Source organism: Peromyscus leucopus, chromosome 7, assembly GCF_004664715.2.
Source record: "Peromyscus leucopus breed LL Stock chromosome 7, UCI_PerLeu_2.1, whole genome shotgun sequence".
NCBI lineage: Eukaryota > Metazoa > Chordata > Mammalia > Rodentia > Cricetidae > Peromyscus > Peromyscus leucopus.
Genome location: NC_051069.1, coordinates 98632665 through 98659631, shown reverse-complemented (window position 1 = coordinate 98659631; position 26967 = coordinate 98632665). Strand labels below are relative to the sequence as shown.

The window sequence follows — 26967 nt, the reverse complement described above, 5'->3', positions numbered from 1 at the left end:
ACACACACACACACGCGCGCGCGCGCTTTTAAAATTCCTGTTTTATATGTGTCTAGAGACAAATGTTCGTTGTTGTCTAGTTCCTTCCTTAGGCGCTAACTTGGCTGTTCTATGTTCACCTCATCATCCACCCTACTAAAAATCCACGGGACTCCTCAGGCAGCAGAGGGTGGTGTTGTGGAGCGATGTCCCTGCCTCCTCGTCGCTGAGAAATAAATCCCCACGCTTAGACCAGGTTCCAGCCGCTATGCCATCTGCACTCTTCACTCAAGGCTGAATGCCTGTCCCCCTCCCCAGCATCCCACTCGCCATATTATCTACTGCAGCACCTGTCCCCCGTCCTTCACCAATCTCAAGATGATTTGGGATTACAAATTCACGGGTGAATTTTTGAAAGGTCCTCACAAGAGGGAGAACAGCGTTTACGAAAGACAGAAAATCCCAGGGAAGCTTCGAGTCTAGTGGAGGAGACCACGATTCCCAGAAGCCACTCTGGGATTGGCTCTCTCCCCCACCCAAGACCCTCAGCGCGGAGAAGACTGAGCATGTGCGAAGATGACTGCGCCTGTGCAAAAGACTACACGGCCGAGGACTTCATTTCCCAGCAGGCTGTGGGGGCATGCGTCAGCGCCGCGTGACGAGCAGCTTCCGGCGTGGAGGGGCGGGGTTGCGCGCGCGGCTGAGGCAGCAGCTGGGGCTGGGAGGGGAGCGGCCCAGTGGCCGCTAGGCGCTCTCCGCCATGGAGGCCGTGCCCCGGATGCCCATGATCTGGCTGGACCTGAAGGAGGCCGGTGACTTCCACTTCCAGTCAGCGGTGAAGAAGGTGAGCCCACCTCTGCCGCGTATCTCCGTCGTCTGCCCGCGCGTGACGCCCCCGGCGCGCCTGTCCCTCCCGGGGCTCCGTCGCAAGTCGGGCCAGGCGTTTCCCTTAGGCTGGCCCTCTCCTCCCGGGCCCGCACCCCATCCCTATCTCCGGCTGGCGCTGCACCCTGGTGGGAGCCTGCTTTCCGACTTGGGTCCCAGACCACCTGCCTTTCTGCCGAGGCTCCGTGTTTCCTTGCCGTGACGCTCTGGACCCGGCCCGGCCCTGTCCCTTCATGGCCAGGAAGCCCCCATGGGCAGGCAGTATGGCGGTCCGGGTTGTGCAGAGTCCACGCTAGGCCCGAGCATTGGTGGGCTCCCAGTTCACGGCTGGACTAGGAAAGAATGTGTGTTTTAAGACGGGACCCCAGTGGCCTGTAGGAATGCCGGGCCCCTAGAGAGTGAGTGAGTGAGTGTGTGTGTCTGTCTGTCTGTCTGTCTGTCTGTGTAGTCGGTCTGTCTGACCTTCCAATTCTCTTTACAAAATTTCTGTCCCAAAGTTCCTTTGAACCAAAAGACACAGTTTTTTGTTGATAAGAAGGCTTGAGTCACGCTCTAGCTCTTGGAGGCCTCCTGTTAGTCATTGTGCTGGGTGGATAGTAGTCGTTTGGAGTTCACTGAGGCAAGGAGTTGGTGTGGCAGGATCAGGTGTGGCGATGGGGAATTGGGTACCCCCCAAGAGAGCCACTGCGTTAGGAAGGGTCCTAAAAGAGCACTGAGGGCCATCGTAGAAATGGGCAGGTGGGAAGCTGTTCCAGGTGAGGGGCCTTGGGTGTAGCACCGCAGCTGTTAGTCTGTGATCTCTCACCACTCTGTGGTGCTTGGGAAAGAAAACGGGCTTGGAAGTAGTTTCTCTCACATCACCACCTGCGCTAACTGCTTGTATGTGTGGGCGTGGGATGGGATGAGTTCAGGTGTGTGTTGTGTGGGGGTGTATCATCAAACCCAGGGCCTGGCACAAGAAGCTAGGCAAGTGCTCTACAGAGGTACACCACCCCCAAGCCCAGACCCCTTTAACATCTGTAAGACCAGCATATTAAATCAATTGATCTAAATTTACAGAATTTGGTTAATTTCTACTCATCTTCTTTTTCATGCAAATACGAGGTGAATTTTTCTAAAATGTGCCAGAGCCTTGGGAGAAAGATAGAGACTCAGTATGCTGGCCCCTGGGAATACAGAGTCAGGCCAGTGTTTTCAGTTTCCCGTCAGGAGTCCCCTGACATAGCCCGACTCTTTGAGCATTTGTCACCGTCCTGTTACAGATGTATGATCTGTGTGTTTCTGATACAGGTATTCCACACTCTGTTCATAATTATCATTTCCTGTTTCCTTAACAGGCTGTTTCTCCTTAATGTGCCTGTGATTGTGGAATTCCTTCTGCTCAAATGACTCGTAATGTAAATATATGAGATTCAGGAGATCTGATATGCAAACCCTAAAGGGGTTGTGACCCACATGTGAGAACCTCTGTTCTACCTAAAAGAGCTCTCATTTTTGCCTCTTCGGTTATAGGGCTGTTCTTTAATCTCTGTGAATGGGTTCCATCCAGCTTTCAAGGTCCAGTTGAAGCTCTGTCTTCCACAAAGCTTTCCTTAATCCTTTTATCTGGATTAGCCTTTCCCTTTTCTGAATTTCTCTCCCTTCATCCTTTCTTTGACAATAGTTATATGTACTTTTTTTCCTCCCTCAAGACAAGGTTTCTTTGTATAACAGCCCTGGCTGTCCTAGAACTCACTCTGTAGACCAGGGTGGCCTTGAACTCATAGAGATGCGCCTGCCTCTGCTTCCCAAGTGCTGAGATTAAAGGTGTGCACCACCACTGCTATGTGCTATTTTTAATATTTATCTCTGTGTGTGTAGATGTCTGTGTTCAGGCATGGCAGTGCATTTGTGTGGAGGTCAGAGGACAACTTGCAGGAGTTAGTGCTCTCCTTCCACTATCAGGTCCAGGGAATTAAACTCAGGTAGCCAGACTTGGCAGCAAGTGCCTTTGCCCCCTGACCCTGCCTAGCCATCTCTCTGGCCCTAATATGCTGTTTGTTTGTTTTGTTTGTTTTGAGACAGGGTTTCACTGTGTATCTCTGTCTGTTCTGGAACTCATTATGTAGACCAGGCTAGCTTTGAACTCACAGAGATCCACCTTCCTTTGCCTCTCAAGTGCTGGGATTAAAGGCATTCGCCACAATACACTGCTTCTATATGTGCTATGTTTTAACCCCATATTCAGCTGGGCTACCAGAAGGGCATCTCTGTGTTCCTTTAGCTTAATACCCACTACATAGGAACATGTTTCTCAAATGACTGAAAAACAGTCTAGAGGGAATTTCAATTAGATTTAGATTATGTTGACCCTAAATGGAAAAATTTCAGCCCAGGGGCCAGAAAGATGGCCAGAAAAAATAGAACATCATGCTCTTGCAGAAGTCTGGAGTTTGGTTCCCAGGACCCATATTGGTGGCCAGCTCAAAACTGCCTATAACTCCAGTTCCACGGGATCAGACTCCCTCTTCTGGCCTCTGAGGGCACCTGCATTTACATGCACATACCCACACCCACATACACCTTAATAATGAAAAAGAAAATCTCAGCCTAGTCAAATATGTTGGTTACATATCTGTAATCTTAAAATTTGGAAGATGAGTCAGGAAGACTGAATTCAAGACTTACCTGGGCTACATAGTAAACACTGTCTCAAAACATAACCTCAGTTCCAAAACTAGATTTTTTGCGGGGGAAGGCAGGTAGGGGACATTAGTTAAGACAGGGTCTTACGGTGTTACAGGCAGTTGTGGCCTCACACTTGCTATATAGCAGAGGCTAGGCTTGAATTCCTGATTCTTTTGCCTCTGCCTTCCTAGTGCTAGGATTACAGGCAAGTGCCACCACACTAAGGCCTAGGAGATTTTTGTTTGAATGTAGCCTTTCTTGTTGTGGTCATTCATGTACCCAAAACCCTGAGAGCACCTTGCCTTCAGTGAGAGGTGTTGCTCCATAAATACAATTCCTACTGGGCATGGCCATATACATCTTTAGTTCCAACACTTGGGAAGTAGAGGCAGGTGGATCTCTGTGAGTTCAGGAGCAACCTGGTCTACAGAGTGAGTTCCAAGACAGCCAGATCTATGTAGTAAGATTCTGTGTCAAAACAAAAACCAAAAAACACATTTACCTAGACGTCAGAGAAGATTCTGCAGAAGTCACTAGACCATCTCAGCCTGTGGGTCATGATCCTTTTGGGGATTGAATAATCCTTTCACAGGGGTCACCTAAGAGCATCAGAAAACACAGATATTTACTATTGAAAACAGTAAAGGTCCAGCCTTTATTGTTTTCTTCCAGGGTCCATGGAAGAGTCTAACAACCAGCTGGGGATTCTAATCTGAGGGATATCAAATGAATCTAAGCACACTGAGTTCTTTAGTCCGTTCACTGTATTCTTCTCAGTCAGTGCTGTCTACACAGTTTCTTTTCCTTTTTCACACTTAGCTCCTCTCTGTCCCTTCTGCTGCTGCTCTCATTATTCTACCTAGTTCTTTCCATCTTTGTTCTCATCTCTGTTCTTCTAAATCAATTCCCTCCAAGTGCTGTGGGGGAGCCGTATATATACACAAGCAGTAATTCTTTGGCAGTGCAATGTGAGATTTGAAGTTTTCAGGGTTGCAGAGGAAGGTGATAAGGATCCAAATATAAAGCAATAATTGTCAGCTTCCAATTACAACCCAAAGGGGAGTTCTCCGATAGAGTCAACTAAAGGCTAAGATCAATTAGTGAATTGTAAAAGGTCTTGAGTAAATAAATCCGGATGACGGTCAGAGTTAAGGATTTGTTTTGTTTTGTTGAGACAGGTTTCTCCATGTAGCTTTGGAACCTTCCCTGGAACTCACTTTGTAGCCCAGGCTGGCCTCGAACTCACAGAGATACGCCTGCCTCTGCCTCCTGAGTGCTGGGATTAAAGGCATGCACCACCACTGCCTGGCTTATGAGTTGAGGATTTAATAGCTAGTGGTTATTTTCTCTATCTGTGAGTGAGATGAGCTAATGTTTATCTATCTGCACTTGTACTTAGATAAAAAGGTATCTTTGTTGAAATACTTTTGTCCAGAGAATGGCCCTGGCCAGATTTATGTTAATGAAAAGTAAATACAGCTGGGGAAAGTTATCCAATTACCCCAAATGTATAGGGAAAGTTGTGCCGATATTGAGATGCAGTCATGAGCTCATGTGTATACATAACCTGGAAATGCATGGTAAATGGGGAGAAGCATAGCTCTTATTGCACAAGAAGTTTACAAGAAACAGCCAGTTCATTCAAAAGGCAATAATTCCATAACGCCTTGTGTGATGATTTCCTCTAACAGAACCCTTAGTTCTGATAGGTTGACCTTCTGAACTCTTAATTGTCACTGCTGTATACTCCCATGGATTTTGCTACCAGCTGCTCTCATTAATATACATTATGATTCATAACTAGCAAAATTATAGTTATGAAGTAGCAAGAAAAATAATTTTATGGTTGGGGTCAGCACAACATGAGGAGCTGTGTTAAAGGGTCGCAGCGTTAGGAAGGGTGAGAACCACTGCTCTAGAGCCTCGGACTCTCCCTCCCTAACTGCAGTGTCCCCATCCTACTTTTTGCCTCTGGTCTGATTGTCATTCTCTATCCGTGCTCTAAATTGCAGACATTCTACTGTTGACTTTGTGGTAACTGGTTGAATTTAATCTCAGAGGGAAATGGAATAAAAATTGGTTCTGTTTTCATTGGCCTGTGAAACTATGCTGAGACCTGGCAATATAGGTCTTAATTAATTAAGACAGTCTTCCACAGCCTTATTTATTTATTCATTTATTTATTTTTAGTGGTGCTGGGGATTGAACCCAGGGCCTTGTGCATGCTAGGCGAGTGCTTTGTCACTGAACTACATCCCTGTAATACAGCCCCCCCCCACCATCACTAACACAAGGAGTCCATAGTCTAGTAGAGGAAATTTCAAAGTTTGAGCAATTTAGTATAAGAGTAGAAATAGCTGTAGGGTGCTGAGAGCACCAACACAAGGAGATTTGTGTTAGACACTTGCACTGGACCCAAAAGACCCCACCAGTACAGGCTTTTGGTGTTTGGTGAGGTTGAACCCTGGGCCTTGTGTACTCTACCATCCCCAGGCCCAGTGTACACTGTGACATTAGCAGGTACAAGTGACATTAGCTTTGATTGTTGGCAGGAAGCCCTGTAGCCAATTAACTAAACTGCAGACATATAAGTAGTTAAGGTGTAACTGTTGGCTGGTTGATTACACTGTAACTAAGTTGTTTTCTGTGCTTCAGTGTCTTTTCAAATGTGGCAGCAGCTGTTTGGAGGAATGCCCTGTTCACAAATCATTGTGTCTATCCTTTTGCTCAAATAAACTCCATTAAATTTAAATTTAGCTTTTCTTTTAACAGTATTTTATGTGAAATGGAAGCCAAGAGAATTGTAAGCTGGTTTTGAACTGCAGTGCCAAACTGGGTTGGCACACTTGGGCTCACGTAAGAATTCAGTGGACAAGCACTGACCTTGAGCTGTGCACCCCCACCCCACACCCACTTTTTAGTACTAAGAGTTGAACCCAGGGGTTCAGATGAGGCAAACACTTTATCAGTGGGCTGCATCACCAACCCCTGTGTACCATATTACTCTCTTGGGGGCCCAGAGGGCTGACTCACTGAAAATGAATTAAAGATGACTCTTGTGGTTTTTTTTCTTTTAAGATTTATGTATTTATTTCATGTGCATTGGTGTTTTGCCTGCATGTACATTATTTGTGTGAGGGTGTTGGATCCCCTGGAACTGGAGTTACAGATAGTTGGGAGCTACTATGTGGTTGCTGGGAATTGAACCTGAGTCCTCTGGAAGAGCAGCCAATGCTCTTAACCGCTGAACCATCTCTCCAGCCCTGACTCTTGAGCTGTTGACTAGTGAATGATTTGGCCATGTGTGTTAGTTAATATTGAAAGTCATTTCTTTCCAAATACCAACCCTTAACCAGCCATACTGGAGCAGAAGTCAGGCTCACTTAGGCTGCGTGCTGCATCCCTCCTTGTTCTTTCATTGAGTGCCTATTACATATGGTTGGGGTCACCACAACATGAGGAGCTATATTAAATTGTCACAGCATTAGGAAGGTTTTGAAAATTCCTGCTTTTAGAGCACTTACCTTCTAATGATTCATGTAGTTACTCATCTACTGCCGGTGCTAGGTAGGTAGTCGCTATGCCTGACGTTTGGTTTCTCCTTTCATTCTGCCCCTTTTCCTGTCAGAGTCCTCTGGAAAACTGCTGCTGAGGCCTGTCACCAGCTCACTGCAGCCTGCCCCTGTAACTTTACTCCTATTATTGCCTTGTTTAGGTCATTGTTGAGTCCTCTCCTCTTGCCCCTTAACCCCAGTTAAGCCATGCTTCTTTAGAATCCCTTCATCTGCCTGGCTTCCTGATTCAGACAGGTCTTTGGTCCTGCCAGTTGACTTGGGAAAGCACATGTTCATTGCTTCTTCCCACTGCTCATCTTGTTCACATCTGGTTTTTCAGCTTTGTGGAATTTTTCTCTCTTCTAGATTTCCCACAGAACAGGTAAATGTGAAGAACAGAAGCCTAAAAAAACCCCTTCTCTGGATGCCCACCAGTGGAGGACATGAAATCAGTTATCTGTGGTGTTGATCTGTCTTTATCTCTTGTCACAGATGGAAAGACTCAGTTGGTCTGCCTGAACCTGTCTGTCTTCTTGTGTTATGCAGAATGGCCCCCAGCACAGATGAACTGAATGGTCTATGGTTTTTCCTGACCTAATTTCAAACACCAGAAGTCTGTATACATTTCACTCAGGGTTTAGACCAGATTTGGGGTGGGGGGGAGTGCTGTTTTTTTCAAGACAGGGTTTCTTTGTATAGCCTTGGCTATCCTGGAACTCACACTATGAACTAGGCTGGCTACCTGCCTCTGCCTCCTGAGTGCTGGGATTAAAGGTGTGAACTGCCACCACCACCTGGTGTAGAACAGATTCTTTTCTCAGAAAGTAAAATTCTTTAGCATGTCCATGTTTGTTTGTTTGCAGGTGCACATGTGTGCATGTGATGGCCAGAGGCTAACCTCATGTATAGTTCCTTAGGCTAACTGTCTACCTTAGTTTTTGAGATAGGTCTTTCACTGGTACCTGGGGTTTGTGGATTAGGTTAGCTGACCAGCAAACCCCAGGGATCTCTATCACCTCTTCAGCACTGCAGTTACTGACTCGGGGCACTATGTACAGTTGTTTATGTGGGTGCTAGGAATTGAACACAAGACTTCATGCTTGCTTGTGTGACAAGCACTTTACTAACTGAACTTTCTCCACCTACCTCGCCTCCCAACCCTCCTGGTTTTTTGAGACAGGGTCTTGTAGTATAGGTAGGCTTTAAATTGCTCGGTAGCCAAGGGGTGGCTTTGACACCTGTCACCACTTGCCTCCTGCTAGGATTCTATAGGAGTAAGCCAGCACACCCAGTTTGAGAAGTAATCAATTATTGTGTGCAAGGAGTGCCTTTTGAGTGTTGGCTGAATAACCAGTTGAGTTCTAGCACCCTTAGGGAGTTGTAACTTGAATCTTCTCCCTGGTGCTGTTCAGACCAAGGGGCCATTGAGAAGCCACATGGAGGGAGGCTTTGAGTGTTGTGGGTGGTCAGACTAGGAGAGGACTTAAAAAGTTTGTCCTCATACCCTGTTCCTTTGGCCTGTAATTATCAGATTTGCTGACATGGACCAAGGGGCTGAAAGCTTTCCTTGACAACACTCCTTTGTCTGAATAAAGTCTTGTTTCATTTGAAATTCAGCAACTGAACATATATAAAGTAACAATAGTATATATAGACTTAATTTTGTGTGCATTTTTGTAGTACAGCCCAAGGAGTGACCTAGATTTGATTCAACTGGAAATGGAAGGGGAGTTAAAAAAAAAAAAAAAAGAAAAGAAAAAAGAAAAAGAACAGTGTATGTGATGAACCAAATATCCATGATGTGATTTTGGTACACACCTGCAGTCCCAGCCATATCTGTGCTGAAGTGGGAGGATCACTTGGACCTAGGAGTCCACATCCAGCCTAGACAACAGTGAGACACTGGCTTTTAAAAAGTTCCATTTGAGCTAGGTGGTGGTGGCCCATGCCGTTAATCCCAGCACTCAGGAGGCTGAGGTAGGCGAATCTCTTGAGTTCTGTGAGTGTGAGGCCAGCCTGGTCTACAGAGTGAGTTCCAGGACAGTCAAGGCTATACAAAGAAACCCTGTCTTAGGAAAAAAAAAAATCCATGTGATAACCTTTTAATGCCTTATTTGTATATTGCTTTAATTAGTGCAGTGAAATTTGAAGGCATTATGTCAAATTAAGAGTAATGCAGAATGAGAACATGCTAGTAGAAGAGTCTGAGGTAGAGGGACTGTTCCTAAGATCAGGAGTCAGGAAATCTGGCTTGGGGTGTGTGGTTTGAATATAAAATGGCCTCCATCGGCCCATAGGGAGTGGCACTATTAGGTGTGGCCTTGTTGAAGTAGGTGTGGCCTTGTCGGAGTAGGTGTGGCCTTGTCGGAGGAAGTGTGTCACTAGGGCATGGCTTTGAGGTTTCAGAAGCTCACGCCAGGGCTACTGGCTCACTGTCTCTTCCTGCTGCCTGCAGATCCAGATGGAGAACTCTCAGCTCTTCTCAGAATCATGTCTGCCTGCATCTGTCTGCACCATGGTGATAATAGGGTAAACCTCTGAACTGTCAGTCAGCCCAGTTAACTGTTCTCCTTTATCAGAGCTGCCATGGTCATGGTGTCTTCACAGCAACAGAACCCCAACTGAGACAGGGTCCTACTGCCCCACTGTTGGTTGCTGATTTTCCATTTCTCTAGTCTGCAGGTAGTGGCATGATTCAGAATTCGTGTTTCTAGTGATCATTAGTGGCATAGTTTTGTGTCATTTGTTACTAGAAGAGTAACAGCACAGAACAAGTGTTGCCAGTAGAAGCTGACCTCTTCCCCTGTCCCCTCAGAGTTGAGTGACCTTCAGGACTGTGAATGGTCAGATACTAATAACCCATCTCTCATTTGTGGTTTACATTATTTTTGAGAAAGGGTGTCTCTGAACTTATGTCGGCCAGGTTGGCCTCAGACTCAGACCCCCCTGCCTCCAAATCAGTAGTGCTAGGACTAAAGGCTGTTCTCCACAACCAGCTGTGGTAGGGAATCTTATCATTTTGAGAAGATTAACACATGAGAAGAGTCCATGATTTTGAATCTTAGTACAGTACAGGTCTGCCATACCATAAAGGATATTTTCAACTGAGCATACTCTTTCTGTTTAGGACCTAGCTCAAGTCTTTATGACAGCTCTGTGAAGCAGTATAGGACTTTCTGGATGTGAAGTAGCCTTGAAACAAAAATTGTCTCTTTTTATTTCCCTCTTAATCTCTGTCTTAGTTAAGATTTCTAGTGCTACAGTAAAAGATTTTGACCAAAAAGTAAGTTGAGTCATTCTCTCAACTGAGGCTCCTTCCTCTCTGATAACTCTAGCTTGTGTCAAGTTGACACACAAAACCAGCCACTACACTCTTCTTCCCTCCCATCACCCGTGTGTGTGTGTGTGTGTGTGTGTGTGTGTGTGTGTGTGTGTGTGTGTTTGTTTCAGGGTCTCATATAGCTGGTGGCCTCAGATTTAAGGATGACCTTGAACTCCTGATCTTTGCCTCCCAAGTACTGAGATTATAGGTATTATCTACCACACCAAGCTGGAAATGGAAAGACTCTTATGATTTAAAAAAAAAAAAAAAAGAAGAAGAATTTGTTTCCTACAATGCCTTCTTTTCATTTCCTTCTTCAGTAGATTTGATCTCTCAACATATTTTCACTTTGAGATCTGTTTCTTTTTTATTTACTTATTTTATTCCATGTGCATGTGTACATGCACACCATATGCATGCCTAATCTGCGAAGGCCAGAAGAGAGCTTCCAGTCCTCTAGAACTAGAGTTGGTTATGAGCCATCATGTAGATGCTGGGAATAAAACCCAGGTTCTCTGAAAGATCCCATATACTTGAGAATTTCAGCAAGTTTCTTTACTCTTCTGAAAAAAAAAAAATGTTGGCTGGGCAGTGGTGGTGCATGCTATTAATCCCAACACTTGGGAGGCAGAGGCACATGGATCTCTCTGAGTTTGAGGCCAGCCTGGTCTACAGAGCAAGATCCAGGACAGGCTCCAAAGCTACACAGAGAAACTCTGTCTTGAAAAACCAAATAAGGGGGCTGGAGAAATGGCTCAGCAGTTAAGAGCCCTGGCTACTTCCGAGGACCCAGGTTCAATTTCTAGCACCCACATGGCAGCTTGCAACTGTCTGTAACTCCAATTCCAGGGGCTCTGGTGCCAATACAAATAAAATAAAATTTAAAAAACCCAAATAAAATTTAAAATGTTATTGTCTTATTTAGTGTGTATATGTGTTAATTTGTGTGTGGATGCTTGCACCACAGTGCATGTGGAGGTCAGAGGCCAACCCACAGGAGTTGGGTTTCTCCTTCCACCATGTGGGTCCCATTAAGACTTGCCTGCCTTCTGTCCTCTTTTTCAGTGGGGCCAAATGTTTGGATTCTGGTTGTTGCTGCATCAGTCACTAACTGCTGGTTAGTTCTGTCAACTTGACCACTGGGGGAAAGGAGTTCTCATTTGAGGAATTGGTCTGAGAGCACATCTGTGGGGCATTTTCCTGGTTGATAATTGATGTAGGAGGGTCCAGCTACTCTAGGCAGTGCCATCCTTGGGCAGGTGGACCTGGGCTGAGCAAGTGAGGGGCATCTAACCAGTAAGTGGTGTTCCTCCATAATCTTTGCTTCAGTTCTGCCTCCACGTTCCTGCCTTGAGTTCTTGCCTGACTTCCCCTCGGACAGTGATGTGAGAGTGGGAGCCAAGGAAACCCTTTCCTCCCAAGTGCTTTTGGTCAGTTTTTATCACAGCCACAGAAATGAAAGCTACGACTGTAGTGGGTAGCCATTCCAGCTTGGATCTGGAAGTTCCAACCCCCATTGAGACTCTGGCAACTGGTGTCATGCCTATGAGGCGGGGTGAGGGGAGGCGCTGGAAACCCAGAGCTGGATGGGCCAGCGCTCTCTGCGAGCTCTCTGTGCCTGGACCCTGGTCGGTGGAGGTTGATCGAGCAGAGCTCTAGAGAACATTGCTGGATTGCGATACACCTTCCCCAGGCCCCCGCAACCTATCTATTCCTTCATTTGTAAGTCATCCACTAAATAAATCTTTTAACTACGTGGAGTGGCCTTTATAATTTTCCCCAATATACGACACTAATGCTGTGATCTTGGCAAATGTCCTGACCTCTTTGCCTCAGTCCCTTGTCCCCTCATCAATGATGAGGAGACTAGACCCATCTCTTGCCTTGTGGTAAGGACCTGGAAAGACTGAGGTGCTGAGGACCTTGCTGGCCTATCATAGGAGCTTGGTGAATGTCTGCTGCTTTTCATTCTTGGAGGAACAGTGAGTCAGTTTTCTGGGAGTGAGGGAAGGTGGCTCTTTCCCCTTCACGGTTGTGTGAAAGGCAAGAACAGTATTCTTGTTTTTAGAACTGTGGTGTCTGATTCCTTCAGCTGTGTCCCACAGAGCCTCTGAGACCGCACTTCCTCCTCCTTTTAACCTAAGGGTGGGCAAGCCCTGACACTTCTCACTACACAGGAGTTGACTTAGGCCACATATTATATTTGTAGATAGGAGTTGAATAGATCAGAGTGAAGTTACCTGGGAATCAGTAAATCAGCTTTAGATTGGTCGGGAACCTTCTAAATATTGGTTTTATGTTAGCAGAGTTGAATATTTGTTTGGTAGATTTCTTTCATAGCTTTTCTCTTTTTAGGAGGCTACTGAGAGAATAGATCTTCTCAGATACCTTAGTTCCTCAGCGACTCTTTGAGTCATTTGTTTCCCAAATTTCAAATATTGAAAAAATTGAAAGTCATCCACACCTTCGATACCCACATTTATTTATTTTTTAAAACTAGGTATGTGGGGTGTGCTGTGGGGTACACACGCCAGGGGTCAGATGACAGCTGTAGTGTCCATCCCCCCCCCCACCTTTATTTGTGTTCTGAGGATTGAACTCCGTCACTGGCTTTTATGGCAAGAACCTGATGTCACCAACTCAGCCAACTTGCTGATCCCATTTTTAGTTGTTTTCTTTTCAAGATTTATTTATTGTTTGGTTGGTTTGGTTTTTTTGAGACAGGATTTCTCTGTGTAGTACTGGCTGTCCTGGAACACTCTCTGTAGACCAGGCTGGCTCTCACAGAGATTCACCTGCCTCTGCCTACTGAGTGCTGAGATTAAAGGTGTGTGCACCACCACCACCACCACCACCACCACCACCACCACCACCACCTGGCTTAAGGTTTGTTTGTTTGTTTGGGTTTTTTGGTTTGGTTTGGTTTGGTTTTTGGTTTCTTTGTAGCTTTGCACCTTTCCTGGAACTTACTCTGTAGCCCAGGCGGGCCTCGAACTCAGAGAGATCCGCCTGCTTCTGCCTCCTGAGTGCTGGGATTAAAGGTGTGTGCCACCATGGCCCAGCAAGGTTTATTTTTGTTTCATGTTTATGAATGTTTTGTCTGGATGTACGTATGTGCACCATGTGTAGGTGAGAAGACATTGGATCCTCTGAAATTGGAGTAATAGCTGTGGTCCACCATGTAGTTGCTAGCAGGAGGCTAAACCTAGGTCTTAAGCAAGAGCAGCAAGCCCTGAGTCCTAGGGAGGCACTGTACCAGCCGAGCCAACTCCAGCCCTGTTGGTTTTTAGGTATTTTTTGAGGATTTATTAATTTATTTTTAATTTACATGTACAAGTCTATGCACCACATTGTGAAGGGAGACCCAAAGAGGGCCCTGGATTCCCTGATACTGAAGTTACAAATGATTGTTAGCTGTCTTGTGGGTGCTGGGAACTGAACCCGCATCCTCTGGAAGGGCAGCCTATTCTCTGAACTGCTGAATCACCTCCCCAGTTCTGTTGTTTTTATTTGAATGATACCCCACTCCACTCTGGCTCATTTCTCATCACACTCCCTCAGGCCTTTCCTGAGAGTTTGGGGCCCTTCCCTGCCATGTAGGTGGGTGGGGGTGGGGTTTGCACCCATGCTTGTTTGGAGCCTCTTGCCTATGTGTGCTTTGAGTTTAGGGTTATACCTGTGATTTTAGAACAAAGGATTCTTGAAGGAGGTTTAAGTTAGTGACCCTTTGAGATCTTCATAGGGCTCTATTTCAGCTAGTTAAGACCCCTTGCTCCTTGAGCTGGTAGAATGCTGGTGTCTTTTGAGAAGGCTCTAATGTGAGGGACCTGTTGAGGTGTTTGCACAGGGTATTTAGTCTTCATTTTTATGGGCTTGGAGGAGGAGGAGGCTGTCCTGGTCAGCTCCTGTGTGCTGTTGATAGCTGAGGCTGAGCTTTGGCCACTGCCTCAGACTTGGGGCACATCTGCAGATCTTCCTTACCACTTCTTTTTTAACCCCCTTCCTCTAGTTTGTCCTGAAGAATTACGGAGAGAACCCAGAAGCCTACAATGAGGAACTGAAGAAGCTGGAGTTACTCAGACAGGTAGGAGTATTTTTATGTTGGTACAAATGGAATTGGTTTGCTAAAAAAAGTATTTAAATCACACACACACACACAACTCTACCATCTACTGTGGTCAATATTTTAATTTACTAATTTTCACTTTATTTAGTCTGTTAAAGCAACAAAATGCTGGTAGAAAAGTTTTTGTGTTAACTACGACAGTCTGATAGGTGAAAAAGGATTTTATTTTACTTACTTTTTCTTTCCCTATGGGTCTCAGTGTAGCTCAGGCTGGCCTTCGATCCTGAAAGTTCTGGGACTGTAGGCATTGTCCCTTTATGTTTAAGTCTTAGTTATTTTGCTGTAATAGGGATTGAACTCATGTCTTCAGGCTTGATACCAAGTGTTCTTACTTGTTGCGCCATCTAGCTATTTCTGAGCCATGGCTTCATGTAACCCACAGAGGTCTCCAACTTCCTGTAGCCAAGGATGATCTTGAAGTTTTGATCCTTCCTCCTCATCTTCAGTGCTGAGGTTACAGGTGTAACCACCGTCTCCAGTTTATGTGATCCTGGATCACACCAGGGCTTTATTCATGCCAGACAAGGATTCCACCAGCTGAATATCCACAGACTCCATTGGTTTTTTTGTTGTTGTTGGTTTGTTTATTTGTTTGAGACAAAGTCTCTCTGTGTAGCTCTGGTTATCCTGGAATTCACTGTGTAGCCCAGGCTGGCCTCAAACTCACAGAGATCCACCTGCCTCTGCCTCCCAAGTGCTGGATTAAAGGCGTGCGCCATACACCGGCTCTAAGGTGATTTTTTTTTTAAAAACTTAAAACAGTTTTAATTTCCCCTTTCCCCATATTTTCAACCATTTTGAAACATTCATATATAAGAATTCAGGATATTTTCAGTCTGTTGGGTTTTTTTTGTTGTTCTTTTTCTACATTGTCTTTTGTCAGGCCCATAAGATCTCAGATATGGCAGCTTTTTCATTATCTGTTGTTTCACCTTCTGAAATTTCACTTACTTTCAGTCACTTGTATTCCAGAATACTAAATGGAAAATTCCCGAATAAGTAATTTAGAAGTTGAAGTTGCTTGCAGTTCTGAGTAGTATAACTAAATCTCATGCCATCCTGCTCTGTCTTATCCCACCTGGAATGTTCATTGTTGCTTTGCTTAGTGAATGAAATCTCATGATACCTTGTTTAAATTTTTGTGTGTGTTTGCACACACAAGAGTGGGGCCATGTTTGCACATTGTGTGGTGATCACAGCACAACTTGGAAAAAAGTCTGCTCGCCCTTCTGCCATGGGTTCCAGGGACTGAACTCAGATGGACAGGGTTCACAGCAAGCTTGTGCCCACTGAGCCATCCCTACAATTCAGTGCTGTGTTTATTAAGTAACTCTTTCTGTTGTTGTTTGTTTTTATTTTTGTTTTTTTGAGATGGGTCCCTATGTAGTTCTGGCTGTCTTGGAGATGGCTATGTAGACCAGACTGGCTTCTGCCCCGAGTGCTGGGGTTAAAGTTGTGTGCCACCACTGCTCAGCTTTGAGCCCACGTTTTTTAAAAAAGTCCCAGGTGATGGTGGCGCACACCTTTAATCACAGATGCAGATCTACAAATCGAGTTCCAGAACAGCTGGAGCTGTTACACAGAGAAACCCTGTCTCAAAAAACAAACAAACAAACAAACAAAAGCCAAAACAAAACTGCTGTTAACGTGGGTAGGAATTATCGCTACCTGCTTTTGGTTCTTTTGGGTATATACTCAGAAGTGGAATTACTGAATTATGTAATAGATGGGATTTTTGAAGAATCACCACACTGTAATTTTGCACAGTGGCTCACCATTTTACAACTCCACTAGCAGTACACAAGCATCCTAATTTCTCCATTCTCTCAGTGTTTGCTATTTTCTTAGTTGTTTTTGAGAGTCTCACCACGTAGCCCAGGCTGGCCTGGAACTTGTGATCCTCCAGCCTCCTTGGTTTACAAGTATGCAATCAGCCTTGCTGACTGTGTTTTGGGAAGTGTTGCCCCCCACCCCGAGCAGGGTCTTATGTAGTCCAAGCTGGCCTTTAACTTATTCTGTAGTGAAATATGACTTGATCCTGATCTTCCTGCCTCTACCTTCCAGGTGTTAGGAATACAGTCATGAACTACCAGGCCTGGCTTATTTTATTTTTTTAATTACTAATAATCATCCTAATCAGTGTCGGTTAAAGGATGAGGCGTGTCAGGCACACGGAGGAGGCATGCTGAGAGCACCCTTGCTAAGGGCTCCAAATCGGCTATTAGCATCCTGGTGAGGGTCTCTTGTCCCTCCTTCGGGGTGGGACAAGGGAAAGTTTATGGTGTTTCAAGCTCAGTTCCTCACTGGGCACCTGCTTCTTGATAGTTATATGGTCTGCTTTTCAAAAATGTGAACAGAGGATTCCTTTGTTCTGTTTCTTTTTCCACCCAAATAGAAAGGTTTGTTACCATAAATATTGAAAATGGTAAATATCCAGAATATATGAGCAAAGGAATATTTATGCCTGTATCAGACATGTATCTGCCCCCCTTCTCTCTGTATAAATATGCATGTATGTATTTGTGTGTGTGTGCGTATGTATGTATGTATACAATAAACTGGGGCTGGGGAGATAGATAGCTCATTTGGTAAAGTGCCAGGCATGCAAGCATGAGAACTTGGGTTTAGATCCCCCAAATCCATATAAAATACCAGGTGTGGTCATGTGCATTTGTAACCCTAGTGCTTGGCAGAGGGGTGAAAGGTCAGGGGAGTGGAGATAGGTAGCCAGTTGGAGAGCTCTGGGTTTCTCAAAAGATAAGGTGGCGAGTTATAGATAGTTGATGTCAACCTCTGGTATGTGCACCTGCACACACTATACATACAGAGAGAAATCACTTCAGTATTATTCGTAGATAATCACTGTCAGCATTTTGAGGTATAGTCATCTGGATTTTTTTTCCCCCTTTTTGGTCTGTATATTTATTTGCATAGCCTATGCTTGTACAGAAGTGAGATCATAGATTCATCTGTTAGATTATTTTTTTGTCTGTATGTCATAGAAGTCAAAGTATATCCATAATAATCTGTCTTTAGTTTGGCTGAGGAATATTTTCTTGTGTAAGTAGCCTTGACATAATTCATGTAAACAGTCCTCTTTAATGGAAAGTCTAGTGGCGTCCAGTTTTTAATCTGAGAATGCAGTCAGGGATTTTTCCCCCTCTTGGATATCTGCCCTCCATGAATCATTTTTCTGAGGCAAGGTCTCATGTAACTCAGGCTGACTTCAAACTTGCTTTCTAGTCAAGAATGACCTCGAATGATTGATCCTCCTGGGCTCTGGGATTACAGCTGTGCATCATCTTGTCTGGATTTCCTGGATGTCTCTTACTGAACAGTTTTAGATATAGAACTGTGGGTCAAAAGTTAAACATAGGTGGAAGGGAAAAGGTTAAACATAGGAACTGGAGAGATGGCTCAGCAGTTAAGAGCACTGGCTGCTCTTCTAGAGGATTCAGGTTCAGTTCCCAGCACCTACATGGCAGTTCACAACTGTCTGTAACTCAAGTTCCAGGGGATCCAGTTCCTTCTTCTGACCTCCACAGACACCAGGCACACATGTGATGCACACATGCATAAAATAATATTTTTTAACGTCGAATATAGTCAAAATTTTAAGGCATATTGTAGAGTATCTTCTAGAAATGTGGACAGACTGCATCTACCAGCCTTGGCTGGCAGTATGGTATGTCCAACAACTGTAGGTGTAGATAGAGCTTTCTTTGAAATCTCTAATGATAGTGAGCCTGTTCCTTCCATCCTAATTCCCAGAATGCTATTCGTGTTGCACGGGACTTTGAGGGCTGCAGTGTCCTTCGAAAGTATCTTGGCCAGCTACACTACCTGCAGAGTCGGGTGCCCATGGGCTCAGGCCAGGAGGCCGCTGTAGCTGTCACCTGGTGAGAGCTGGTAGGCTGGGCTGGGAAGTTGAGAACTTAGAAGGTACTTGGACAGCCGGGATACTTGGGTGGTAGGCATGATCCCTTTCCCTCTCCTCTCTCCTTGCACAGGATGGGGAGTGTTAGTGTGGTCTCCCATAGACCTCTGTCTCATACTGGAGTGGTTGGTCCCCTTCCCTGACCCTTGGGCCCAGGCCCTTCCCTCTAGATGACTGAGATGCATGTCTGCAGGACTGAGATCTTCTCAGGAAAGTCTGTGGCCCATGAAGACATCAAGTACGAGCAGGCCTGTATTCTCTACAACCTTGGTAAGCTGCTTGATCCTTCCATGGGACCTACGCCAAGCCCTGCCAGCCCTGGGTCTCAGCTCAATCAGGTCAGATGGCCAAAAAGTCTATGGCTGAATGAAAGGAAGATGCCTGCGATCTGACCCTTCCTCTGCCTCTACCACAGCTACACTGGCACTTCTGCTGTTTTCTGGGCCCCTGGGAAGTCACTGTTTAGAAGAGCTATTCTGCCAGTCTGACTACCACAGATTTGTCCCTGTGCACTCCAACGGGGAGTCATGGCCTTTCTTTGCCTGGACAGTATCACTCACTCCCCTATTAAGGCTTCAGATTGAAAGGATAAGGCTGGCCTTAGATTGCCCCTCAAGTCAGTGTGGCTGTTGGCTGAGGGAAAAGCATGGGGGCTCCTCCCTCTTCTACCCCCAGCCAGGTGCATAATAGGAGAAAGGATTTGGCCCAGTTCTCGGACTTGTTTTTCTGACGGGATGACAACAGGTGCCCCTCTGCTTCAGTCTCTGTAACACAGGTGTGGGCAGCCTGGGAAGCATCTCCAGGCTCTCCTAACAATGTCCCTGCCTCTCTAGGTGCATTGCACTCCATGCTGGGGGCTATGGACAAGCGGGTGTCTGAGGAGGTAAGGACTGGGGAGGGGCAGTGTGGACATGTGGGTGTGCTATGGAGGACACCAAGTGTCCTCAGCTCCCAGAAGTTGAAGGATTCCTGCCTTACGGAAGTAGCCATCTTTTACCTCCTCCCTCCTAGGGCATGAAAGTCTCCTGCACCCACTTCCAGTGCGCAGCGGGTGCCTTTGCCTACTTGCGTGAGCACTTCCCACAGGCCTTCAGTGTAGACATGAGTCGCCAGATCCTCACTCTCAATGTTAACCTCATGCTGGTGAGCCAAATTGTTTTTCTGTTTTGAGATGAGGTCACATTTTGTAGCTCAGGCTGGTCTGAAACTCACTGTGTAGCCCAGGCTTGCTTCAGATTCATGGCCAATCCTCCTGCCTCAGTCTTTCTGGGGTTAGTCATGAAGTTAGCCACCACCCCTAACTTTAGGTTGAATTGGAGAAGAAATGGCTAAGGGAGGAGGCAGTTCATCTAGATTCTGGGCCAGTCATGTTGCAGGTAGTAAGGGAGAGGCAGGAAGGAGGCCTTGGCATTGGGTCTTTTGAGTTCCAGGTAGATCAGGCACAGGGTGGTAATTCTGGGAGTTGAGGAGACTAGAGCAGAGAGCAGCCAGGATGGACTATTTTGGTCCATCCCTTGGCGCCCAAGAGAAGGACCTTCAGGTAAACAGGGCATTGACCTGCACTTGTTGCTCTAGGGCCAGGCTCAGGAGTGCTTGTTGGAGAAGTCCATGTTGGACAACCGGAAGAGCTTTCTGGTGGCCCGCATCAGTGCACAGGTAGGAACAGGGCTGAGGATGGGCATTTGCTCTCTGCTCCTGATCCTTGATGACTGAACTGATCCCAATTCCTAGGTGGTAGATTACTACAAGGAGGCATGCCGGGCCTTGGAAAACCCTGAAACTGCTTCCCTGCTGGGCCGAATCCAGAAAGACTGGAAGAAGTTGGTCCAGATGAAGATCTACTACTTTGCAGCTGTGGCTCATGTAAGGCAAGCAGTTACTGGTTGTGGCCTGGGCCAGGTGGCTGTAGCTCAGGCAGCAAGTCAGGATGCCTCCTCTTCTTTCCTAGCTGCACATGGGGAAGCAGGCTGAGGAGCAACAGAAATTTGGGGAACGGGTGAGTGGACTGTGGGTAAGGGGGACCCTCAGGACATGCTCCAGGATTCTAAGAGTCTGTCTCTACAGCGTACTGTAGGTGGTCCTCTTTGCTCCCCTGACCCCTCATCTTCCTCACCATGTGCCAGGCCATCAGAACCTTTCTGTAGGCTTTGCGTCTTCCCACCTTGTACCCCTCATTCTAGGGGTCTGAGGAATCAGGATGGGCTCCCTATAGGGAGGATGACTCTTTGGAGGTATAAGCTACAGGGTGGAGCTGTTTGGGGCTATTGGCTTGGCTGGCATCTGCTGCCTGAGCTGCTGGTCTTAGGACCAGTGATCCGATCATCAAGTAGGACATAATGGGGAGATGGAACATTAGGGTCCAAGAGGATAGGACAGACCAGGCTTTGCCCTCCACAGGTGGCCTACTTCCAGAGTGCCCTGGACAAGCTTAATGAAGCTATCAAGTTGGCCAAGGTAAAGCTGAATGAATGAGTGTGACTGCCTTTCAGAGCTCTGAAGGCAGATGGCAAGGCTAGCTGAGCTAACTGATCTCAGCACTGGCCTTGGTTATCTCTTCTGTCTCTCCAGGGCCAGCCTGACACTGTGCAGGATGCACTTCGATTTGCTATGGATGTCATTGGGGGAAAGTAAGTGTGTGGGACTAGGGTTGTCAGGTTTTTCTTATTAAATATCTTGTTCTTCTGCACCCTTGGGAGGAAGCTAACAGTGCCAGGGAGCAGTGGCCTATGTGGGAGTCTAGTGTGTGGATCCTTGGTAATCTGTGATTTCTCTCCCCCCGCCACTCACAGATACAATTCTGCCAAGAAGGATAATGACTTTATCTACCACGAGGCTGTGCCAGCCCTGGATACCCTTCAGCCTGTGAAAGGTCTGATAGCTGAGGGGAAGCTGAGGAGTGGGGTTGGCAAAGGAAGATGGAATAGGGAGGAGCTGCCTTGAGTCATATGGACCTGATCTCTGTGATACTCCCTGCTCTTAGGAGCCCCCTTGGTGAAGCCCTTGCCAGTAAACCCCACAGATCCAGCTGTTACAGGTCCCGATATCTTCGCCAAATTGGTACCTATGGCTGCCCATGAGGCCTCATCACTGTACAGGTGTGTAGAAGGTACCAGCTCCTTTGCTTGATACAGAAGTCCTTGAGGTCCTTCAAGCATATAGGTCTCCAGCAACTGGTCTGTTTATTCCTTAGCGAGGAGAAGGCCAAGCTACTTCGGGAAATGCTGGCTAAGATTGAAGACAAGAATGAGGTCCTAGAGTAAGTGTGGGACAAGCGGTGGGGGTAGGGTACACACCAGATTTCTTGCCTCCCTGCCCAGAGTCTAGATTGAGATTTTGAGTGTTGATGTGCTGTGAAGAGTGTCCTGCCTCACCGTCGCTATCATTGTCTGGGCATAGCCTGCCAGTCAATGTTTCAGTCTTGTTCCAGTGGAGGGGTCAACTAGCAGGCTTTATGTGGAAGGAATTGGGTCAAAGCCAATTGTCATCTGATCCTGCTGTCATCCCCTCTCCCTTCCCTAGTCAGTTCATGGATTCAATGCAGCTTGACCCTGAGACAGTAGACAACCTAGATGCCTACAACCATATTCCACCCCAGCTCATGGAGAAATGTGCGGCACTCAGTGTCCGGCCTGACACCGTCAAGAACCTTGTCCAGTCTATGCAGGGTGAGCAAAGCACGAAGCAGACAGGTGTAGTGAGTAGCATGCAAGTCATCTGCCGTGGCCTCCTCCACTGAGGATGCTGGGGAAGCCCTGGCCCAGGCATGCACCATCCAGATGCTTCTGTAGATCCATGAACCATGGGCTTCTTGTATTTGTGGAGTTTAGCAAGTGCTGGGAAACAAGCTCTGACCCAAGTGGACATTTCTGTGTCTTGTGGGCAGAGGGCTGAGTGGTGCCTGGTTTGCCTACCTCAGTGCCCCCCCCCCATACCCTTCAGTGCTGTCAGGTGTGTTCACGGATGTGGAGGCCTCCCTCAAGGACATCAGGGATCTGCTGGAGGAAGATGAGCTGCAGGAGCAGAAACTGCAGGAGACCCTGGGTCAGGCTGGGGCCACCCCTGGCGCCTCCGCGGCCAAGGCTGAGCTCGTAGAGGTGAGGCGAGAGTGGGCCAAGTACATGGAAGTCCATGAAAAGGCTTCCTTCACCAACAGCGAGCTGCACCGCGCTATGAATCTGCACATTGGTAACTTGCGGCTGCTCAGTGGACCACTGGACCAGGTGCGGGCTGCCCTACCCACGCCAGCCCTTACCTCAGGTAAGCCCCGCCCATTGCTAGCAGGAGAGGCTTGGAGCTGGGTTTTCTTTGGCCTCACTGATTGCTGCTGCCCTCAGAGGACAAAGCTGTGCTGCAAAACCTGAAGCGCATCCTAGCCAAGGTACAGGAGATGCGGGACCAGCGTGTGTCCCTGGAACAGCAGCTCCGAGAGCTGATCCAGAAGGATGACATCACTGCCTCCCTGGTCACCACTGACCACTCAGAGATGAAGGTGGGTTGGACGAGTGTCGAGAAAGGGCTCTGTCTCTGGGCTTCTTTCTTAGTTCTTTTGTCCCCTCTTCCCACAGAAACTGTTTGAGGAACAGCTGAAGAAGTACGATCAGCTGAAGGTGTACCTGGAGCAGAACCTGGCTGCCCAGGACAATGTCCTCCGGGCACTGACTGAGGCCAATGTACAGTACGCAGCTGTGCGGCGGGTGCTTAGTGAACTGGACCAGAAGTCAGTGTCTGCCGCTGTTCTTACCCCAAGCCCCATCTGGAGCTCTGTCCCTACAAATAGCCTTATCCTGGCTTTTCCTTTTGCCCACCAAGGTGGAATTCCACACTACAGACCCTGGTGGCTTCCTATGAAGCCTATGAGGACCTGATGAAGAAGTCCCAGGAAGGCAAGGACTTTTATGCAGACCTGGAAAGCAAGGTAGCCACCCTGCTGGAACGGACACAGTCCATCTGTCGTGCCCAAGAGGCTGCCCGCCAGCAGCTCCTGGACAGGTGGGTGTGCGCATTAGGCTCCTTGTGGACCCAGCCCAGGCCAGCCTGGTTTATGGGAGCTGGTCTTACTTCCCTGCCTGTCCCTTAGGGAGCTGAAGAAGAAGGCACCACCACCTCGGCCCACAGCCCCCAAACCATTGCTCTCCCGCCGCGAGGAGGCGAGGCAGTAGAGACTGGAGACCCACCTGACGAGCTGCGCAGCCTACCCCCTGATATGGTGGTTGGCTCCCGGCTGCCTGACCCATTCCTAGGCACTGCTGCCCCGCTCCACTTTTCTCCTGGCCCCTACCCTAGCCCCACAGGCCCGGCAGCCCACTATCTCTCAGGACCCTTACCCCCTGGAACCTATTCAGGCCCCACTCAGCTGATGCAGCCTAGGGCCGCAGTGCCCATGGCATCTGGGACAGTCCTCTACCCAGCCCCCGCCTACACATCGGAGTTTGTACCCAGATCCTCTCCCCAGCATGGAGTTGTAAGCAGTCCCTTTGTGGGGGTAGGGCCACCTCCACCAGTTGTAGGTCTTCCCTCGGCTCCACCTCCCCAGTTCTCAGGACCTGAGTTAGCCATGGCAGTTCGGCCAGCTACCACCACCGTAGATAGTGTCCAGGCCCCTATCTCTAGCCATACAGCACCACGGCCAAACCCTACCCCAGCTCTTCCCCAGCCCTGCTTTCCAGTGCCTCAGCCTGTGTCCCAGCCTGTTCCCCAACCGCAGCCTCTGCCCACACCCTATACTTTTTCTATAGGGACCAAACAGCACCTCACAGGCCCTCCGCCACAGCACCACTTCCCTCCTGGGATCCCCACAGGCTTTCCAGCCCCTAGGATTGGGCCCCAAGCTCAGCCTCAGCCTCAGCCCCCACCCCCGCCCCCACCCCCACAACCATCATTTGGGCCACAACCCCCACAGCAACCCCTTCCATTCCAGCATCCACATCTCTTCCCATCTCAGGCCCCAAGGATCCTTCCTCCACTCCCCTACCCTTTTACCCCTCAGCCTGGTGTCTTGGGGCAGCCATCACCCACCCTGCACAGCCAGCTCTATCCAGGCCCATCTCAAGACCCTCTTCCCCCACACTCGGGGGCTCTGCCTTTCCCTAACCCTGGGCCTCCTCATCCTCACCCCACCCTGGCATATGGCCCTGCCCCTTCCCCTAGACCCCTGGGTCCTCCGGCAACTCCTGTTTCTATTCGAGGCCCCCCACCAGCCAGTCAGCCCACCCCTAGTCCCCACTTGGTGCCTTCACCTGCCCCATCGCCAGGGCCTGGTCCAGTACCTTCACGGCCTCCAACAGCAGAGCCACCACCATGCTTGCGCCGAGGTGCTGCAGCTGCAGACCTGCTGTCTTCTAGCCCTGAGAGCCAGCATGGAGGTACTCAGCCTCCTGGGGGTGGACAGCCCCTGCTGCAGCCTACCAAGGTAGATGCAGCTGAAGGCCGTCGGCCACAGGCCCTGCGGCTGATTGAGCAGGACCCCTATGAACATCCTGAGAGGCTGCGGCAGCTGCAGCAGGAGCTGGAGACCTTTCGGGGACAGCTGGGGGATGTAGGAGCACTGGATGCAATCTGGAGAGAGTTGCAAGAGGCACAGGAACAAGATGCCCGAGGTCGATCCATTGCCATTGCCCGCTGCTACTCGCTGAAGAACCGGCACCAGGATGTCATGCCCTATGACAGTAACCGTGTCGTGTTGCGCTCAGGCAAAGACGACTACATCAATGCTAGTTGTGTGGAGGGGCTCTCGCCGTACTGTCCACCCTTAGTGGCCACCCAGGCCCCACTGCCTGGCACTGCTGCTGATTTCTGGCTCATGGTGCATGAACAGAAAGTATCAGTCATTGTCATGCTGGTGTCTGAGGCAGAAATGGAAAAGGTAAGAGCCTAGATGGGTATTCAGGAGATTATGGAGTGGGGAGGCAGGGAGTCCGGGAAAGCTAGCCTTAACTATCTTGTCTGTTCTTCAGCAAAAGGTGGCACGTTACTTCCCCACTGAGAGGGGCCAGCCCATGGTGCACGGAGCCCTGAGCGTGGCACTGAGCAGTGTTCGCACTACCGAAACCCATGTGGAGCGGGTGCTGAGTCTGCAGTTCCGTGATCAGAGCCTCAAGCGCTCTCTTGTGCACCTCCACTTCCCTACTTGGCCTGAGTTGTGCGTTCACTGTTCTGGATGGTGGGAGTTAGGGCAAACTCCTTGGGTGCTTGGGGGTGCGGGCCTCTCACATCAGGCCTGGTTCATACCTGTCCTTTCCCTGCAGAGGCCTGCCAGACAGTCCTGGCAACCTGCTGCGCTTCATCCAGGAGGTACATGCACATTATTTGCACCAGCGACCTCTGCACACACCTGTTGTTGTACACTGCAGGTAGGGAGCTGGCACCATCCTGAAGGAGGGTTGCTACCCCATGGGCTCTTAGCCTGGCCTTATGCTTTCCTTCTTGCCACAGCTCTGGAGTGGGCCGCACAGGAGCCTTTGCACTGCTGTATGCAGCGGTGCAGGAGGTAGAGGCTGGGAACGGGATTCCTGAGCTGCCTCAGCTGGTGAGGCGGATGAGGCAGCAGAGAAAACACATGCTGCAGGAAAAAGTGAGTGGGTGGATTGGGTTGAGCTGGGTCTTCCCCATTGAGGATGGCCCCTGTGCAGCTGACTAGACCAAATGTGTCTCTCTAGCTGCACCTCAGGTTCTGCCATGAGGCACTGGTGAGGCATGTGGAGCAGGTTCTACAGCGCCATGGTGTGCCCCCTCCAGGCAAGCCCGTGGCCAGCATGAGCATCAGTCAGAAGGTAAGGGTAGTTCCTTGAGGGCTCTGCTGGGACAGTCACAGCCTGGTGAAACGGTCTTCTTACTAGCTCTACCTTGTCAGAATCACCTGCCTCAGGACTCCCAGGATCTGGTCCTCGGTGGAGATGTACCCATCAGTTCCATCCAGGCTACCATTGCCAAGCTCAGCATCCGGCCCCTAGGTGGCTTGGATTCCCCAGCTGCCAGCCTCCCCGGCCTTGTAGAAACCCCAGGTCTTCCACCAGCCAGCCTTCCAGAACCTACCCCTGTCCCATCCTCCCCTCCTCCCCCTCTCTCTTCGCCTCTGCCTGAAGCCCCACAGCCAGAGGAGGAGCCACCAGTGCCTGAAGCCCCCAGCTTAGGGCCCCCCTCCTCATCCCTGGAGCTGTTGGCCTCTCTGACTCCAGAGGCATTTTCACTGGACAGCTCTTTGCGGGGAAAGCAACGGATGAGCAAGCAGAACTTTCTACAGGCCCACAATGGACAGGGTCTGAGGGCTGCCCAGCCTACGGATGACCCCCTAAGCCTCCTGGATCCACTCTGGACACTTAACAAGACCTGAATGGGCTTTGCTTCCCTGGTCCTTACACTACGTCTCCCATCCCTGCTGCCCTCAGCTCTGCCAGATGGAGGTGCACTGCAGGCCTCAGGTCAGGCTCTGCTCCTTTGTGGAACCTGACATCTTTCAGCTCTGGGCTACTGAAATAATAAACCTACTCTGTGGCCAATG

General features: G+C 48.5%; 1 protein-coding gene across 1 annotated transcript; it reads left to right on the top strand.

The window, feature by feature from the left end:
• The first annotated feature begins 660 nt into the window (after nucleotides 1–660).
• Nucleotides 661–26967, top strand: Ptpn23 (protein tyrosine phosphatase non-receptor type 23). The gene is given in 26 exon segments (XM_028886873.2): nucleotides 661–823; nucleotides 14417–14491; nucleotides 18305–18432; nucleotides 18664–18740; nucleotides 19304–19353; nucleotides 19482–19613; nucleotides 20046–20126; nucleotides 20202–20333; nucleotides 20419–20466; nucleotides 20868–20924; nucleotides 21039–21097; nucleotides 21260–21339; nucleotides 21451–21565; nucleotides 21661–21726; nucleotides 21990–22135; nucleotides 22410–22727; nucleotides 22805–22959; nucleotides 23036–23187; nucleotides 23280–23459; nucleotides 23548–23615; nucleotides 23618–25332; nucleotides 25424–25608; nucleotides 25715–25819; nucleotides 25902–26040; nucleotides 26126–26239; nucleotides 26320–26967. Coding segments are annotated over 26 exon segments (4941 nt in total). The 5' UTR covers nucleotides 661–739; the 3' UTR covers nucleotides 26800–26967.